At 41.8% G+C, this 20,253-nt stretch overlaps 1 protein-coding gene across 1 annotated transcript; it reads left to right on the top strand.

Moving 5' to 3' along the window:
* Positions 1 to 1,643: 1,643 nt before the first annotated feature.
* LOC139309858 (vomeronasal type-2 receptor 26-like) lies at positions 1,644 to 11,416 on the top strand. The gene is made up of 5 exons (XM_070934056.1): positions 1,644 to 1,934; positions 3,326 to 4,144; positions 8,162 to 8,359; positions 9,596 to 9,746; positions 10,521 to 11,416. The coding sequence occupies exons 1-5, from the start codon at positions 1,644 to 1,646 to the stop codon at positions 11,414 to 11,416; spliced, it is 2,355 nt and encodes a 784-aa protein (XP_070790157.1).
* The last annotated feature ends 8,837 nt before the right edge of the window (positions 11,417 to 20,253 follow it).

Genomic DNA, 20,253 nt, shown 5'->3' with positions numbered 1-20,253 from the left:
CCATTTCAGATAAATGGTTCTCCAATCTCTTCTTTAAAACTCCAGTGTTGGAGTACCTACAACTTCTGGAGACATGTTATTCCACCGAATAATTATTCTAACTGACAGGAAATTTCTTCTTAATTCTAGTTTGATTTGCTCCTGGATTAGTTTCCATCCTTTGTTTCTTGCCCTGCCTTCAGGTGCTTTGGAAAATAGGTTGACCCTCTCTTCTTTGCACCCCTCAAATATTGGAAGAGTGCTATCATGTCACCCCTAGCCCCTACTTTTCATTAAACTAGACATACCCGATTTCTGAAAGAGTTCTTCATCTGTTTTAAACTCTAGTCCTCTAATCATCTTTCTTACTCTTCTCTGTACTCGTTCTAGAGTCTCAATATCTTTTTTATATCACTGGTAGTCAAAGCTGCTCATTGCACAAGTGTATTTGTGTGTTCTTTAATGATTCTATATTTGAGAAGATAAGTAGCCAAAGGGATGGAGAACCAAAATGAAAATCAGTCTAAAATCTTAATCCAGCTACAGGACTACTGACAACATCAAGAATAAGCCAAAGCATATGGCAGAATAAACTTAAAGCTAATGTGGGTTTTAAAAATCATGATGTGAAAATTGCTACATTGAGAGTGTGGAATAAGTAGAACTGGAGTTACTTTTATGGGTCTCAGCATAAGAAACATTTGATAGAATAGAAACAACAGATAGGAAAAAATGGTTAACAAATTAAGACTTATTAATAAAGTAGGATGAAGAAATTAAGATGAAGTAGAGAATAATTGTTTGCAGAAAAACACAGTTTTCAATGGTTCATTCACATCTACACAGGTAAAAGAGAGATCAGAAGACAATTGGGTTGAAAAACAGAAAGAATTCAAAATGGAATTATATTGAATTGAATATATAATAGTAAATGTATAAAATGTATAAACTGTTTTAAAGATTTTGAAACAGAAGAACAGCTTAAAAGTTGCTAAAAATTAGGATTTGTTTGTTTTTTCTCTCTCGTTTCTTGCTCCTTCCTTCCTTCCTTCCTTCCTTCCTTCCTTTTCTTCTTCTGATTAGCATTTTATTGTATGCAAACATTATTAATAAATAGCAATTTAGCCAAAGCTCATAATAACTAGATTCATTAAGACATAAGATGCATTCAATTTTTTAAAAATAAAATATAAATTGAAAGTATCCAAGAGTTCTCTTCAAATAAGAGTCGAGGTGGTTAGAGTGCTGTACTGCAGCTACTTCAGCTGACTGCTAGTTCAGCAGATCAGCAGATCAAATCTCACTGGCTCAAGGTTGACTCAGCCTTCCATCCTTCCGAGGTGGGTAAAATGAGGACCCAGATTGTTGGGGGCAATATGTTATTTAGTATACTGTCTTTGGTGTAAGCCGCCCAGAGTCCTCGGAGAGTGGGCGGCATATAAATAATAATAATAATAATAATAATAATAATAATAATAATAATAATAATAATAATAAATACATCAGTTCTTTCGAGATTTGAAACAATCCATCCAAATATATAATGAAATACCCCAAAAATTTCCAGCCAAGGTGCGTTGAAAATATTGTTATAAAAAAGATTGTAAATTGGATTATGGGTTCTAATATATTGGATTATGTCCTAATACATTCACACTTTCAGGATGACAGATTCAGAATATTCAAAAATGTTATCCTTCTTCTTTGCCATCCAAGAGATCAACCAGAATCCCAAAACTTCATCCAATATCACGCTGGGTTATAATATCTATGAAAATTATTTCAGTGTACAAATGACTTCAGAGATTTTGCTGGACCTGCTTTCAGATGGGGAGGCCAATGTTCCCAACTACAGCTGTGGAAGGCAGAGAAACACCATGGCCATCCTTGAAGGGGCAGAGACTGGCATCTCCAACCAGATTTCAACCATGTTGGGCACCTACAAAATCCCACAGGTGTGTCTTTGCTGAGAAGACAATTTTAGTCAACTTTCAACTATCCTCTGCTATAAATGAAGAACAAAGTTTTATCATCTGAATTGTATGAATTAAGGATTAGTTAATTAATTATTATTATTAGAGTGCAGAGAAGAGGAACAAAGATGATTAAGGGACTGGAGGCTAAAACATATAGAGAAGAGTTGCAGGAACTGGGTATGTCTAGTTTAATGAAAAGAAGGACTAGGGGAGACATGATAGCAATCTTCCAATATCTCAGGAGCTGCTACAAAGAAGAGGGAGTCAAACTATTCTCCAAAGCACCTGACGGACAGGACAAGAAGCAATGGGTGGAAACTAATCAAGGAGAGAAGCAACTTAGAACTCAGGAGAAATTTCCTGACAGTTAGAACAATTAATCAGTGGAACAACTTGCCTCCAGAAGTTGTGAATGCTCCAACACTGGAAGTTTTTAAGAAGAGATTGGATAACCATTTGTCTGAAATGGTATAAGGTTTCCTGCCTATGCAGGGGGTTGGACTAGAACAGTGGTCCCCAACCCCCGGTCCGCGGACCGGTGCCGGGCCGTGAAGTACCTGGCACCGGGCCGCGCAGCGGCCAGGGGACAGGAACGCTTCAGCACAAAGGCTCCTGGGCCGTGCGCAATGGGCCTGCGCAAAGGCTCAGGCTCCTGGGCCGTGCGCAATGGGCCTGCGCAAAGGCTCCTGGGCCGTGGCCCCACCCCTGCGCGCGCTCAGCGGGCCGCGGCCCCACCCCTGCGCGCGCTCAGCGGGCCGCGGCCCCACCCCTGCGCGCGCTCAGCGGGCCGCGGCCCCACCCCTGCGCGCGCTCAGCGGGCCGCGGCGATAAAAAGGTTGGGGACCACTGGACTAGAAGACCTCCAATATCCCTTCCAACTCTGTTTCATTTCATTTCGTTTTGTTTCTTTTCTACCCTTCTCTTCTCTTCTCTTCTCTTCTCTTCTCTTCTCTTCTCTTCTCTTCTCTTCTCTTCTCTTCTCTTCTCTTCTCTTCTCTTCTCTCCTCTCCTCTCCTCTCCTCTCCTCTCCCCTCCCCTCCCCTCCCCTCTCCTCTCCTCTCCTCTCCTCTCCTCTCTTCTCTTCTCTTCTCTTCTCTTCTAATTATGAAGGTTCTATCTAGCGGGAGAGAATAATCCAAGCAGACACATCTCCTTCCTGGCAAATTTCCATACTGTGTATCTCTGTACCTGTATACAAGAACACAATACTCCACTGAAGTGAGTAGAAAGCAACGAAAGACCATAATGACCAGACATGGCCCTACAAAAGCTTCTTCATTGCAGGGAGTAGAATAATTTTTTCATTAGGAGCAGATGTTTGGATTGATGGGTCTCAAATAAAATAGCATCTCCCTTTTTGTCCTTTTTAGATCAGCTACAGTTATTTTTCCCAGATTTTGAGTGACAAAACTCAGTTTCCTTTCTTCTACTCAGTGCTCCCTGCTGAAGGGACCTTATACCCAGGGATGGTCAAGCTGCTTCTCCATTTCAGGTGGACCTTGGTTGGTCTGATTGCTCCAGACACTGAGAATGGACAAAGTTTCATGAGGACCTTGACTGCCATGCTGATACGGAATGGCATTTGTCCAGTTTTATTTCAAACCTTTCCCAGAACGTTTCAGAACCTGATTTTAAATTATGAGTCATTCCACAATTGGAGAAAAGTCAACATCTTTATTTTCAATGCAGACTATACTTCAATCAAAACAGGATTTGATATTTTAATTATGATCTATGAATCCTTTACTGAATCACTTAGAGGAAAAGTCCTGCTCACCACCATCCGCTGGGACTTCACTATTTATTTGATGGAAGAGGACTTTCCCCTTCAATACATCCATAGCACTTTTTCCTTTCTGATGAGCAACATTAAACTGCTAGACTATCGTACATTTTGGAAGTTGTATTTTTCTGCAAGACGCTTCGCAAGGAACACCTTCCTGTGTTCCTACGCCAAGGATGCCTTTTCGGTGAAAGATTTTCAACGGTGTAGACAGAAAGAAGAACTGGAGGCTATGAGGAAAGAGGAGATTGACCAGATCCTGACTTTGGATAACTATTTCATTTACAACACAATTTGGGCTGTGGCACGAGCCTTGAATGCAGCTTATTTATCCAGATTCAGATCCAGGAGGACAATATTCAAAAATGATAAAAAGCTGAAAACTCCAATGTTGAAGTCATGGCAGGTATTTTGTTTCAATTTCTTGCTCTCCCTTTTGCATCTGTTTCACTCAGCTCATTTCTTTTGCAATATATTCTTTCTTAACACCTTCTTAATGAATATATATTTTTCTATTTTTTCCTTTGACTTTTTTTTTTACAAGAATACTAAGGTGGCCAACACAGTCTAACAAAAAGTATTGCTTGACTTAGGCCATCTAATACAGGTAGTCCTCGTCTTACGACCACAATTGAGCCCAAACTTTATGTTGCCCCATTTTACGACTTTTCTTGCTCACATTTGTTTGTTTTTTGAAAAATATTTTTATTGTTTTTTCCAAACATAAACATAAAATAAATCTTTTAAGAACGAAGTCTTGATCCGGTCATAGATAGGTACAATCACTTACATTCCTTTAGCAAGCTCTATTCCCAATTTCCCCATTACATCTTTTAAAATTAAAAATCAAAACTCAAATTTTTAACACAAATTCTAACATCTTATTCTAAACCAGTCTGTTGTATCACCAAAACCTTAATTTCCAAATAAACTCTACTCATTTTTTACATCCAATTATCAAGCAAAATTCTATCTAGCTTAATTCCCTCCCTTACATCTTTTAACATAAAAATCAAAAACACAAATTTTAAAAATGTTCTAACATCTTGATCTAAATATTTACCTTACATTTTATCACCACAGATGTTAATTCCCAAATATGTACAATTCTATTTTTATTTCAACTTATAAATCAAAATTTTATCTATATTCCTTAATCTCTAGACCCATTTCAACAAATCTTTAAGTCTTAGACTTTAACAATTACACTTAATTCTTTTTTTAATTTGTCATCTAATATACATTTCAATTTACACAGATTTATCTCATACTCGTTTCGCTTCATTTTAGTTATCTTCCAACATATTCTTTTTCACCCCGTATTATTTTAGGTATTATCCAATATATTCTCCTCTATATCTCCAACTATTTGTTTGGCTGATTTCCAGCATAATCTCCTCCATATCTCCACCTATTTTTTGGCTGATTTCCAGCATATTTTGTTTTGGCTGATTTCCAGAATATTCTCCTCCATACCTCCAAATATTGTTTGGCTGATTTCCAGCATGTTTTGTTTTGGATGATTTCCAGCATATTCTCCTCCACCTCTCGAATTCTTGTTTGGCTGATATCCAGCATATCTTATTTTAACTGTTTTCTTTTCAATATATTTAATCTGTTATTTAACTTTTTCCTAACATATTCTTCCAGAATGACTCCCACCATATTTCTTAGTATTTCTAGCATACATTGAATTCAATCACAATTGTATATCTTGTTTTATCATCCAATAATACATTAATCATTCAAATTTAATCATATTTACCATTCTCAACTTTGTTTACAATTTAAAATTAAAACATATTATATCAGACATATTCTCTTCTTGTTCTCTCATAATCTAATAAGTTTTCTTAGGGTTATCTCGTATTAATATATACTCTTGTATTTTTATAAAGATCTCATTTTTTACCACCTTTGCATCAATTTTCTATTTTAATTACCTTCTGTTATTCTCCATCTTTATTATTCTATAAGCACCTCCTGTTTATATTTAAAAGTCATTTAAACGTTTGAACATTTAAACATCACATTTTTAATTTTGTCTATTTTATTTCTTCATTTCCCTATCTGTCCATAAGCATTCCACTTCAAAATCCATGTTTCCATGTTTAAAATTCTATAAATCACTTTAATTCTTTTGTAACATCTGTTCCATATAAAGTCCATCAGCTTCCCTTCTTTTGTTCCTGAGCCACTTCTTTTGTTCCTGCACCAATTAGTTTTGATTTTAATAGTTCCATTATATTTCTTCCTTATTTATCAAATCACCCATAGCCAGAATAGGAATCTCCAAAATCCAAAAGTCCATAGTTATTTTCAAAAATCCAAACTAAATAGCAAATCAAAATATTTCTTTTTCAAACAGAAGGTGAGTCTCCACAATCCACACTTTCACTTAGTCACAGCAATCTCCATTTTGTATCCATTATGTAACCATCCATTTATATCTCTTCTTTTAACTTTTAAAGGTGTTAAGTCCATAATTATCACTTTTTTCTTTTTTCTTTTTCTTTTTCCAAGAATCAAATCAATTCCAATTTAAAGAAAAACCCAATTTTCTAGTATATTAATAATCAATTCTACCAAGTCAGCCTGTACCAAGGCAAATTTCTTAATGGGTCTTTGTTTCCTCTTATTACTTTGTCAGATCTTCATGCCCCACAAATCTACAGCCGCTATTTGAAGTTGGGGGTCTTATTGATAAAAGTCCATACTCAAGTTTTGCTTCCCGCCAGGGTTGGTGTCACTCACCCGGCTTCGAAGTACCTTGTTCTTTCTTCTTTCCTCCTGCACAATTCTTTTCTCGGCTTGTCGTGGCTTCGTGGCAGCTGCCATGGCTGCCGCCCCCCGCTGCTGACTCAGAGGGTTCCCTCTGGCCTCCGAGGAACTTGCCTTTCATCTCGGCCATCCGAGGCACCCCTCCCCCATCCCTGCAGGACGAGTTTGGCCTGAAGACCCATCGGCAGCTGTTCGTCAGTCGGGGTTTTCGCGGGGCTCATCAGAACTATTTCCCTGACTGCATCACTGCGATGCCAAACCGGAAGTCCTCTTGCTCACATTTGTTAAGTGAATCGCTGCAGTTGTTAAATTAGTCATACAGTTGTTGTGAATCTGGCTTCCCCATTGACTTTGCTTGTTAGAAAATGGTAAAAGGTGATCCCAAGAACTCAGGACACTGCAACCGTCATAAATATGAGTCAGTTGTCAAGCATCTGAATGTAAATCACATGACCAGGTAGTACAGGGGATGCTGCAATGGCCAGAAGTGTGAAAAATGGTCATAAGTCATTTTTTTCAGTGCCATTGAAACTTCGAATGGTCACTAAGTGAACTGTTGTAAGTCGAGGATTACCTGTACTTCTGACCCCCTCTTTTTTCAGACTACCACTCTGCCCTAAGGTAGCGTTTGCCCCAGATGTCTATGGAGATTCTCAGTCATTCAGGTCATGGCTGTCCAATGGTTTGAAAGAGGGGGTCAAAGAGGCAATCTAGAATAGAATAACAGAGTTGGAAGAGACATTGGAGGTCATCTAGTCCAACCCCCTGCTTAGGCAGGAAACCCTACACCACTTCAGACAAATGGTTATCCAACATCTTCTTAAAAACTTCCAGTGTTGGAGCATTCACCACTTCTGGAGGCAAGTTGTTCCACTGATTAATTGTTCTAACTGTCAGGAAATTTTTCCTTAGTTCTGGGTTGCTTCTCTCCTTAATTAGTTTCCACCCATTGCTTCTTGTCCTGCCCTCTGGTACTTTGGAGAATAGTGAAGGTAAAGGGTCTGAAGGTAAAGGGTTGGACTGGGAATAAGTATAGAAGAACCGAGAATGAAGAATGTTCCATAAAACTGCAAGCAGGTGACCTTAACTGGTAAAATAAATAATCCTTTACAGTGAAGATCCGAGGTCTATCCTCCATGCCAAGTGACCCAACTACTACCTCAATGAATTTAATAAGGATAGCATACTAATAGAAGAAAGGCACCCATAGTAATCCTCAAAGAAAACCAAGATGCTTCTCATAATGTGCTGTCCATTGATCTAGAAATCTCTTGTTTACAGTATTGGTTCTTTGCAGGAAATTCTATTTCATTTTGGCTTCAGTGGCAGATGTTTTTCTGTGTGCTTGTGCACATTTTCTTTAGGGTTTTAAATTTGGACCCCAATAGCACATCTGCATGTCTCCTTTGCTAGATTTCCCATTGGTTTCCCAAACTCAGCCGTGAGAATTATGAACAGGAAGAGACAAAGCATATCTGTTCACCCTACTGGTTTTGAAAGGAATTGCAAGTTTCTTGGGATATTTTTCATGGTTTTTATTCTGTGTTCCTCAGTATATTTGCTTCATTCCTGTGTGCAAATGTAAGGATCCTTGTTGTAGAGAGTTCTTTCTAAACATCACTCGTTTTCTCTTCTATTCCAGCTTCATTCTTTCCTTCAAACTTCTCAGTTTTATAATAATTGCATCAATGGGGTATATTTGAATGAGAAAGGAGAGCTGGTAGCAGACCTTGCCATGATAAATTGGATGATATTAGCCAATAAGTCTGTCAGCAGAGTAATATTTGGGGATCTAGAAAGACCGGGATTCTTGGATGTAAAGTTTACAATCAAGGAAACAGCTCTTCCAAAGATGGAACTGTTGAAGAAGGTGGAGGAAATGACTTCATTCAGCTCTTTTTGAAAGTCTTACCAAGAGGATTCTACTGTTGGGGCAGGGACAGAAATAGCTTTCCTATTATATATATATGTATATTTATTTTGTTTTATCAAGAAGAATAAAATGCAAAATGGAAAAACAGAAAGACATACATCTAACACTAACACTACTACTACAACAAAAAATGTGTAGAAAACGGGGGGGAATGACCCTAACATCAAATAAATTTAACATTAAACATAAAGAATCCATCCCAAAGTTGACTTAGCCTTCCAATCCTTCCGAAGTCGGTAAAATGAGGACCCAGATTGTTGGGGGCAATATGATGACTCTGTAAACTGCTTAGAGAGGGCTGTAAAAGCATTGTAAAGCAGTATATAAGTCTCAGTGTTATTGCTATCCCAGCTAGATGCTGAAAAAAAACAACTGATAAATTCTCCTCCCCTTTACATAATGGGTCTATGAAAATTGTAAGCTTTCCTATCCCTATTTAACAAAAATACTATATTAAATAAACAGATATTCCAGGTGAGGGAATCTTTATCCGATATTCAAATTGATCCAACATCTGATCATAATATATATGTAAAAGATAATAAAAAACAGTCAATAGGTTAGCACAAATATTACAATAATTTTCAAATCCCTCTGTTAACCATCTGTTATTGTATTTAACATGTAGAAAGTCCCCAGTTAAGCTAACTAGTCTGTTGTCTCTCATCAAAGTAAATAATTTCACCATCTCTGCTAATTCAATTTTAAAATCCATCCTTCAACAGTCGTCATCTTGTTGCCTTTCAAGAGATTGGCAAGTACAATCCTCACAGTGGTCACCATTTGCAGATGTCATCTCTATTTTCCAAAGCAGTCAACAACTTTGGTTCAGTGATCCATGAGAAATATGTTCCTTAACTAGTCCAGTGAATTGTTTATCCGTGAATTAAATCACGAGGCAACATGATTCGTTTCACCAAGCCAGAGAATCCCTCCAAATTTCCCTTGAGTATGCAAATAGAAAATTTAAAGTAAATTTGTACTGTGGGAAAAATTACAAGAGAAAACAAATAGGAGAACAACAAGAGGTTTGATGAGTTCCAGATTGTTCAAAGGCTTCACACTTAGTAAAGCTAAGCCTTGAACTGGAGATTCCCAAACCCTTCTTCCTTTGCTATCTTTCCAAAATAAGCTCATTTTCAGTGTTCTTTTCCTCTCTCTTTTCAGCCCCTGCCTCCTTCCAGGTGTGTGGAAAGTTGTCCTCAGGGATTCATGAAGGTGGCTCAGGAGGGGAAGCCCATCTGCTGCTACAACTGTCATCTTTGTGCAGAAGGAACCATCTCCACCATGGAAGGTGGGTGACAGAAGAAGAAAAAGCAGACTTTCAGGAGGACCAGATACCCTGACCCATGAAAGTGTATTTTGAAAGACTTGGCTTTTTAAAAAAAAAAATATCTTCATAAATTATAAATTTATTTCATAGATTTTTTTCATATGGAAAAATCATTTAATGTCCTACTGAAGTAGGACATTAAATGATACAGTACAAGTGAGGCTTGACTATCATGAAAGATGTGGCATCTCTTGTTCTTTATCATTTACAATGAAACTTTCAATGAAACAGAGGCTCAAGATCCAGAAGGAACTTGAAAGATTTGGACACTGAGCTCTAGACAAGCAAAATGCAGGAACACCATTTGATATCCTCACTCCACATCCAGCTCATCCCGAAAAGCAGCTCCAACTACCTTTGTATGTTGCATGGAAAAAGTAGTGTTTTTCACTTCTGCTGACAGAAGTACTTTATTCCATTGTAGAAAGGGGGCTGGCTCCTTCATTGTCTGAAGCACTGATAAAAGGCTGAACTTCAATTTTCAACAAGTCCAGCAGTGTAAAACCAAAATCTCCCTCCCTCCCTCCTTCTCTCTCAACAAATTCACAGATTAAATTACGACATTAAAAAAAAAGAAAAGAATAACAGCATTAAGAACTCCTAGCTAGAGGAAAGTGAAGAAACATACTGACTTCATCCACACAAAATCATTCTCACCAATAATAGTTTCACCCACAAAATGCATTTCATTGAAGGACATGTTTTATGGTAGATTCTACTCTTGTTCTTTTTCAGATGCAGAACAATGTGCCAAATGTCCAGAAGATCAACACCCAAACAGCAATCGGGATCACTGTATTCCAAAAATTATAAACTACCTTTCTTATAAGGAAAATCTGGGGATCATCCTGACTTCCATTGCCTTGTTCCTCTCTTTAACCACAGGCTTTGTCTTGGGGATCTTCATTAAATTCCTGGAAACACCAATTGTCAAAGCCAACAACCGGGACCTTTCTTACATCCTCCTGGTCTCCCTCATGCTTTCCATATTGACCACTTTCTTCTTTATTGGCCATCCACAGAGAGTGACCTGCCTCCTCCGACAAACAGCTTTCAGTGTCATCTTCACAATAGCTATTTCTTCAATCTTGGCCAAAACAATCACAGTGGTATTTGCTTTCTTGGCCACAAAACCAGGGAATAAAATGCAAAGATGGCTGGGGAAGAGCTTTGCTAATACCATCATCCTTTCTTGCTCTGGTCTCCAAGTTGTCATCTGCACCATCTGGTTGAGCATCTTTCCTCCATTTCCTGATGCTGACATGCACTCCCAACCTAGAGAGATCATCATACAGTGCAATGAAGGCAGTGTCACCATGTTCTACTCCGCCCTTGGGTACATGGCTTTTCTGGCTACTGTCTGTTTCACAGTGGCTTTCCTGGCCAGGAATCTACCTGGAGCTTTTAATGAAGCCAAGTTGATCACCTTCAGCATGCTGGTCTTCTGCAGTGTTTGGGTGTCCTTTGTGCCTGCTTACCTGAGCACCAAGGGGAAGTATATGGTGGCCGTGCAGGTCTTCTCCATCTTGGCTTCGAGTGCTGGCCTGCTGGGCTGCATCTTCATCCCCAAGTGCTACATCATTGTGCTCAAGCCAGATCTGAATACAAAAGAACAAATGATGTTGAAATAAAATATTTCATTTTTTTTTTTTTTCATTTTATTAAATTTGTATACCGCCCTACTCCGGAAGGACTCAGGGCGGTGAACAGCCATAGAATAAAACATATAGATACAAAATTTAAAATAGAGATAAAACTAATTAAATAAATTTGGCTGAACCATTTTAAAACCCCAATAAATTAAAACCAAATCTAAAATTTCCATTTAAAAAGAGGAAAAATTTAGGTCAGGCCAGCTTGATGAAATAAGAACGTCTTAAGCGCGCGACGGAAGGTACGCAGATCCGGAATCCTCCGTATCTCAGGGGGGAGCTCGTTCCAGATTGTAGGTGCCCCCACAGAGAAGGCTCTCCCCCTGGGGGCTGCCAGTCGACATTGTTTGGCCGACAGCACCCGGAGGAGCCCCTCTCTATGGGAGCGTACTGGTCGGTGGGAGGCTATTGGTGGCCGCAGGTGGTCCCATAAATAGTCAGGTCCTAAGCCATGGAGTGCTCTGAAGGTGATGACCAAAACCTTGAAGCGCACTCGGAAGACCACCGGGAGCCAATGCAGCTCGCGCAGGAGAGGCGTTACATGGGAGCGCCACATCGCTCCCATCACCACCCGCGCGGCCGCACTCTGCGCCAGTTGGAGCCTCCGAGTGCTCCTCAAGGGGAGCCCCATGTAGAGAGCGTTACAATAGTAATATAAATATAAATGACTTTATAGAATTCTTTTTTTCTATTCTCTATTTAGTAATTGCAAAGTACCATGAGATGATATATCAACTCAACTAGGTAGTCTTGTAGGAATAAATAGGTAGAAATCATAGTGATGGATAAATGTAATGGACTATCATTTGTAATGAATATTTTCATTACAAATGATGTAAAGAAATGAAATAAAAGAGCAATTAAAAAACCAAAAGTCTATTTGTTTATTCATAAATCATGAAGCCAAGTTGATCACCTTCAGCATGCTAGTCTTCTGCAGTGTTTTGGTGTCCTTTGTGGCCACCTACCTGAGAATGGAATGTTAAATTGGAAGCCAAAAGATAACTGGAATAACAGGCAAGTTTGGCCTTGGAGAACAAAATGAAGCAGGGCACAGGCTGATAGAATTTTGTCAAGAGAAAATGATGGTCATACCAAAAACTCTTTTCCAACAACCCAAGAGACAACTCTACACATGGACATCACCATATGGTCAACACAGAAATCAGATTGACTATGTGCTCTGCAGCCAAAGATGGAGCTGACTGTGGCTCAGATTATGAGCTTCCCCTTGCAAAATTTAGGCTTAAATGGAAGAAAGTAGGGGAAAGCACTAGGCCACTCAGGTATGAACTAAATCATATCCCTGATGAATATACAGTAGAGGTGACAAATACATTTAAGGAATTAGATTTGATAGACAGAGTGCCTGAGGAACTATGGACGGAGGTTCACAACATTGTACAAGAGGTAGCAACTAAAACCATCTCAAAGAAAAAGAAAGGCAAGAAAGCAAAATGGTTGTCTGAGGAAGCTTTGCAAATAGCTGAGGAAAGAAGGGAAGTGAAAGGCAAGGGAGAAGGAGAAAGATACACCCAGTTGAATGCTGAATTCCAGAGAATAGCTAGAAGAGATAAGAATGCCTTCTTAAATGAACAGTGCAAAGAAATAGAAGAAAACAATAGAATAGGGAGGACCAGAGATCTCTTCAAGAAAATTGGAGATATGAAGGGAATGTTTCATGGAAAGATGGGCATGATAAAGGACCAAAATGGCAGGGACCTAACAGAGGCAGAAGAGATTAAGAACAGGTGGCAAAATTACACAGAAGAACTCTACAAGAACGAGCTTAACATCCCTGATAACCACAATGGGGTGGTCACTGACCGCGAGCCAGACATCCTAGAATGTGAAGTCAAAAATGCCTTAGGAAATCTGAGCAACAACAAAGCTAGTGGAGGAGATAGTATTCCAGCTGAGCTATTCAAAATCTTAAAAGACGATGCAGTAAATGTGCTATACTCAATTTGCCAGCAAATTTGGAAAATTTAACAGTGGCCACAGGATTGGAAAAGGTCAGTTTACATTCCAATTCCAAAGAAAGGCAATGCCAAAGAATGTTCAAACTATCGCACCATTGCACTCATTTCACATGCTAGTAAAGTTATGCTTAAAATCCTACAAGCTAGGCTCCAGCAGTATGTAGATTGAGAACTACCAGAAGTACAGGCAGGATTTCGGAGAGGCAGAAGAACTAGAGATCAAATTGCCAACATATGCTGGATCATGGAGAAAGCTAGGGAGTTCGAGAAAAACATCTACTTCTGCTTCATTGACTATGCTAAAGCCTTTGATCATATAGTTTATACTGTAAGTATAAACTATATATTATATATATTTTCAAAGGCCCCTTCCAGCTCTATTCTGATTGATTGATTGATACACACACAGACATATATACACACACACATATACTGTACACATATGTATATGTTTATATATGTGTGTGTGTACATATATAGCATGTATAGTCTATCATCTATTCTCTATCATATATCATATATCAATTGTATATGGGAGCTTGAGCATTCATGCTTATGTTGAAAACCTCTCTTGATGATGGAATCTATCAAAAGATTTCCTACAATCTAGTCTTTGAACCAGCACTGGTCAGAAGCAGGAAGTTACAAAATCCACTTTCTGAGGTTTTCTTAAAATCTAATGACAGAACATAGATTATATACAAAAATATTTTCTTTCTTCATCTTCCTAGAAACTGTTCTAACCATTTTATTCTTTAATTTCTAGCCTTAACTTCTGTTCTAATTGTTCTCCATTTTAAAACAGTACTTCCACTGCACAGGTGGTATTCAGCAGGTTCTGACCAGTTCTGGAAAACCGGTAGTGGAAATTTTGAGTAGTTCGGAGAACTGGTAAATACCACCTCTGACTGGCCCAGCCCCACCCCCATCTATTCTCTTCCACCCGACTCCCAGCTGATTGGAAGGAAATGGGAATTTTGCAGTAACCTTCCCCTGGAGTGGGGAAGTAGCTGCTGGGCTAACTAGCTGAGCCTTCCCCTCCCCTCCTCTGGCCTTCCTGCTCCCTTCCTGCTCATCATTTTAATTTCATATAGCAATAGCACCTAGACTTATATACCACTTCACCATGCTTTACAGCTCCCTCTCTAAGCAGTTTACAGAGTCAGCATATTGCCCGCAACAATCTGGGTCCTCATTTTACTGACTTTGAATGGATGAAAGGCTAACTCAATCTTGAGCTGGTGAGGATCAAATGCCTAGCAGTCAGCAGAATTAACCTGCGATACTGCATTCTAACCTCCATGGTTGCTATGATGGTACTTCCACTGTTTATTTTTACTGTTTTATTCTTTTGCTATTGTTATATTTATATTTTTTTAATCTTTTTTTTTCATTTTTACTGTTGTAAGCCAGCCAGAGCCGAATGGGACAACTCATTGTACCCAACTCTCCACTGCCAACAGACCTCGGTCAATTTGTCATTACTAGCCCAAACTAAAGAAGGCAGGATGTAGGCCATCGCTTGAAGTGGAAGAGTTTATTTCTGTATTTATTTATTTTTAAATGCAGGCTGCATGGCAGATCAATTTCCCTATCAATTTCCCAGAGACGCTTTTTTTATAGGAATACTCTTCTGTTGATCTTAGAAAGCACAACAACAGAGCTGTAGGAGATGACTTGGCTGAATCCGAGGGAGTGGTCAGACACATCATCAATCTCAAGTCCCTTCACATCCACAAGAGATCTAAGACCAGCCCCCCTTGAATTCCATTGATTCTTGCCTATTTGCTTTGACTGTTAGTAGTTAGTAGATTCTTGTAGAGAGCATAAGCTTGCAATAAACCTTTATATTCATTTGAACTACTTGAACTTCCTGATTTTCCTATGTTTAACAAGAGCCCAGCTTCTAAGGATTCCTGGAGAATGCGGTCAGCTGGCAGGCAGAAGAAGCAGCACTTGGCAGTTAGTTGTGCTATGGAACTTGTGATCTTATCATTTATGAGTCAGGGTGATGATATTGGGAGTGAAGGACTTTATTGTGGAAAGGGGAAAATCCTGAAGAGATTTTTAAAAATTTGAGTAGCTAAGGAATCCCTGCAGATTTTTCTCTGCTAGTTGTTGCCAACTACAGGGGGCAGTGCTCACCTCCATTTCAAGGCCATTGAGCCAGTGCTCTTCGAAGAAATTTCTGTGGTCATGTGGCCAGCATGACATCATGAAGTACTGTTACATTCCCACCAAAATAGTACCTATTTATCTAGTCACATTTACATACTTTCAAACTGCTAGGTTGGCAAGAGCTGAGGTGAGGACGGGAGCTCATCCTGTCACCTGATGCTCAGTGTCTTGAACTTGGGCTGCCAAGCTCAGCATTTATTTATTTATTTATTTTATTTTATTGAATTTCTATACCGCCCTACTCCCGAAGGACTCAGGGCGGTGTACAGCCATGAAATAAAACACATAGATATACAAAATTTAAAATCAAATAAAATGAATTAAATAAATTTGGCTGAATTAATACCCATAATTTAAAATACCCATAATTTTAAAATACATTAAAAATTTAAAATTTACAATTAAAAGGGAGAAGATTTAGGCGAGGCCAGCTTGATGAAATAAAAGCGTCTTCAACTCGCGGCGGAAGGTGCGCAGATCCGGAATCCTCCGTATCTCTGGGGGGAGCTCATTCCAGATCGTCGGTGCCCCCACAGAGAAGGCTCTCCCCCTAGGGGCCGACAGCCGACATTGTTTGGCCGACGGCACCTGGAGGAGCCCCTCTCTGTGGGAGCGTACTGGTCGGTGGGAGGCTGTTGGTGGTAGTAGGCGGTCCCATAAATAACCAGGTCCTAAGCCATGGAGCGCTTTAAAGGTGGTAACCAGAACCTTGAAGCGCACCCGGAAGACCACCGGGAGCCAGTGCAGCTCGCGCAGGAGAGGTGTTACATGGGAGCTCCATGTTGCTCCCATAACCACCCGCGCGGCCGCACTCTGCGCCAGTTGGAGCCTCCAGGTGCACCTCAAGGGGAGCCCCATGTAGAGAGCATTACAATAGTCCAGACGAGAGGTGACGAGGGCATGAGTGACTGTGCGTAACGAGTCCCGATCTGGAAAGGGACGCAACTGGCGAATCAGGCGAACCTGATGAAAAATCCTCCCGGTCACGGCCGTCAAGTGCTCTTCTAAAGACAGCCGTGAGTCCAGGAGGACGCCCAAGTTACGAGCCCTTTCCGTGGGGGCCAATGATTCACCCCCAATAGCCAGCGATGGCACCAGCTGACTATATCGGGACGTCGGAAACCACAGCCACTCGGTCTTGGATGGGTTGAGCCTGAGCCCGTTTCTCCCCATCCAGATCCGTACGGCCTCCAGACACTGGGACATCACTTCAAGGGCATCGTTGGGGTGGTCCGGGGTGGAGATGTACAGCTGGGTGTCGTCAGCGTACAGATGGTACTTCACCCCGAAACCACGGATGATCTCGCCCAGCGGCTTTACATAAATGTTGAACAGAAGGGGCGACAGAACCGATCCCTGCGGCACCCCACATATAAGGGGCCTCAGGGTCAATCTCTGCCCCCCCTGTCAACACAGACTGCGACCGGTCAGAGAGAAAGGAGGAGAACCACCGTAAAACGGTGCCTCCCAGCCCCAACCCTTCCAGCCGGTGCAGCATGATACCATGGTCGATGGTATCAAAAGCCGCTGAGAGGTCTAACAGGACCAGGACAGAGGAACAACCCCTGTCCCGAGCCCTCCAGAGATCATCAACCAACGCGACCAATGCCATTTCCGTGCTGTACCCAGGTCTGAAGCCCGACTGGAACGGATCAAGATACGACGCTTCATCCAGGTACTGGGGTAGCTGTCGCGCAACCACACTCTCAACAACCTTCGCAACGAAGCAAAGGTTGGAGACTGGACGATAATTAGCCAATACTGCCGGGTCCAGGGAAGGCTTCTTGAGGAGAGGCCTTACCACCGCCTCTTTCAGGGCAGCAGGAAAGACACCCTCACCCAACGAAGCATTTATAATCCCCTGGAGCCAGCCTCGCGTCACCTCCCGGGAAGCCAGCACTAACCAGGAGGGACATGGGTCCAACAAACATGTGGTCGCGTTCAATCTACCCAGAATCCTGTCCACGTCATCTGGGGTCACAGGATCAAACTCATCCCAGATAACAATCTCAAGACCTGTCTCCGTCACCCTCGCTGGATCTATCCCGTCAGAGTCCAGACCTGCCCGAATCTGAGTGATTTTGTCATACAGATACTGAACAAAATCCTCGGCTCTTCCCTCCAAGGGGTCCTCCCGCGCTTCCTGGTGGAGCAGGGAGTGGGTCACCCTAAACAGGGTGGCCGGGCGATTATCTGATGATGCAATAAGAGCAGTAAAATGAGAACATTTTGCTGGTTTTATCGCCACTAGGTAACTCCTAATATGAGATCTTACCAGTGTTCGGTCAGATTCAGAAAGACTAGCTCTCCAACAGCTCTCTAGGCATCTTTTCCGGCACTTCATCTCCCTCAGCTCCTCGGTGAACCAAGGAGCCAGGCGAGATCGGCGCCGGGTCAGAGGCCGCAAAGGCACGACTCGATCCAGGGCTCCAGCAGCCACCCTATCCCAGGCGGCCACTAGGTCCCCAGATGAGGCGTGAGCCAGAACCTCCGGGATTGGCCCAAGCTCCATCTGGAACCTATCAGGGTCCATCAGGCGCCTGGGGCGGTACCATCTTACCGGTTCCGCCTCCCTGCAGCGGGGTGCCACGGTTCGAAGGTCAAGGCGAAGGAGCGAGTGATCTGACCATGACAAGGGCTCGATGACTATATCCCCTATCTCGAGATCACTCAACCACTGTCCAGAGACAAAAACCAAGTCCAGTGTGTTTCCCCCAGTGTGCGTAGGGCCATGAATTAGTTGGGTCAGGTCCATGGCCGTCATGGAAGCCATGAACTCCTGAGCCACCTCAGACGCCTCACCCACGGATGGCAGGTTGAAATCCCCCATGATCATAAGTCTGGGGGTATCAACTGCCACCGCGGCAATAACGTTGAGTAGCTCGGGCAGGGCTGCCGCCACGTGGCAGGGAGCCAGGTACGTGATCAGCAAGCCCATCTGAACCCCGTGGCCCCACTTCACAAGGAGGGACTCACAACCAGCTGTCTGAGGTACAGTGGTCTCCCTCGGCCTAAGGCCTTCTCTAATAATAACCGCTACTCTCCCGCCCCTCCCCTGTGACCTTGGCTGATGGAATGTGTGGAAACCTGGTGGGCACATTTCTACCAGAGGGACCCCTCCCAGAGGGACCCCTCCCTCTGGGCCCAACCAGGTCTCCGTAATACCCGCCAGGTCCGCTCCCCCCTCCCCTCCCGCACAACATCAGGCGAAGGCCCGGGCCCTGAAGGTCTGTACTACCTGGAGAACGGGTGGAGCCTTGGGGGCCGGAGCACTCTACCGCTTGAAGACAGCGGGTGCGCGCTCCCTTAACATGATACGGCCCCCTGCTCCTGCCATATCTACCTCTCCCACACACAGTACCGATGGTAAAAACATAGTCTGGACCAGCTCGACCCCCTCCAGATCCCCCACCACCCCCGCCGAACGTCCTGGCCAAGCCCGACTCTCCCCCTAGTGGGTTATCCCCCAAACCCACAACCCTAATTCCAATCCCACCCCCCTCCCCCCTCCCAGAACCCCTTAAAAGTTTAAACAAGGACAATTTTAAAAGACCCCGCAGCCCCCTCTTTGCGGCATGCCACCTCTCGGGACTCCAGAGCCCGTCATCGAGGTAGGCCCTCGATAGAATGGAGGGCCAAGCCTGCGAGAGGGGGGAGTCTCGCAGACCAAGAAGCTCCGCTGCTGAGAAGCATCTTAGCTGCTGAGCCACCATTGCCCTTGTTTGAGTAGGCTGATGTCCTTTTTCAATCTTTTATAAATATGTCTTGTTAACTTCAATGTTGGTGAAATCTTTAATTTTTTGCTTGGAATTCAACCAAAAGGTCGTGAGGGAGAATAGTTGAATGGTAGAAGGTTTGATTTTCTCTTTCCACAAAGTATTAAAAAGTGGTGGTATGTCTCTATCAAGACTTGGAAATAAAAATGCTTCATGGATTTTGGATTGTATCAGGAGTACTGAATCTTATTTATTTATTTCAGATATATATGATCAGCAAAAAAAACCCTCAACAATACAAAACAAACAAATGAAGAAGTCTATCGCATGGCCCAATCATCTCATCGTCCCAACTGGACACCACTCCCAGTCACTCCCATCCAGGTGCAGGCTAAGTGTCCTTGACTCCCAGAGAAAGGAATGTTATTATGGCTAATTCTCCACCGACTCATTGAAATCCTCCTTCCCAGTTTCCCAGGCACTAAAGGTGGCAGCCCTGAAGCTCCAGAGAAAAAGATGCCTTCCAGGGCTGAAACTCTAGTCCCAGTGATTGACTCAGATACAATCCTGCAATGTCAAATGTTGTTATGTACTTACTAAATGACATTTTCTTTTTTAAAAAGCCAAACATTTCTCTAATCTCAATATGCTGCCAGAATTTTGGAACATGCATTAACTGGAAACGTCATATCACAATCTGTTCACCTTAAACATGCACACTTCCCCCCTTTTCTATACACTCTATATAATCAGGAGCAAACAGGAAAGAGGAAAATATATTTATTATAAAACAGTCATCCATTTCTATTAAAAAAAACAGGATTGAAAAAATGGACTTGGTGCTTTTAAATTTTTTTTGTAAAGAATGCTAAAGTATGAAATACTATTTCTAGAATTAGTAACTGATATTGGAGAATACCTGTCCAACTTCACTTTACTG

This window comes from Pituophis catenifer, unplaced genomic scaffold, assembly GCF_029215685.1.
Source record: "Pituophis catenifer annectens isolate HBS135680 unplaced genomic scaffold, rPitCat1.0.hap2 SCAF_2, whole genome shotgun sequence".
Classification (NCBI taxonomy): Eukaryota; Metazoa; Chordata; class Lepidosauria; order Squamata; family Colubridae; genus Pituophis; species Pituophis catenifer.
The sequence above is the reverse complement of the archived record's forward strand: the minus strand, read 5'-3'. Positions and strand labels throughout refer to the sequence as shown.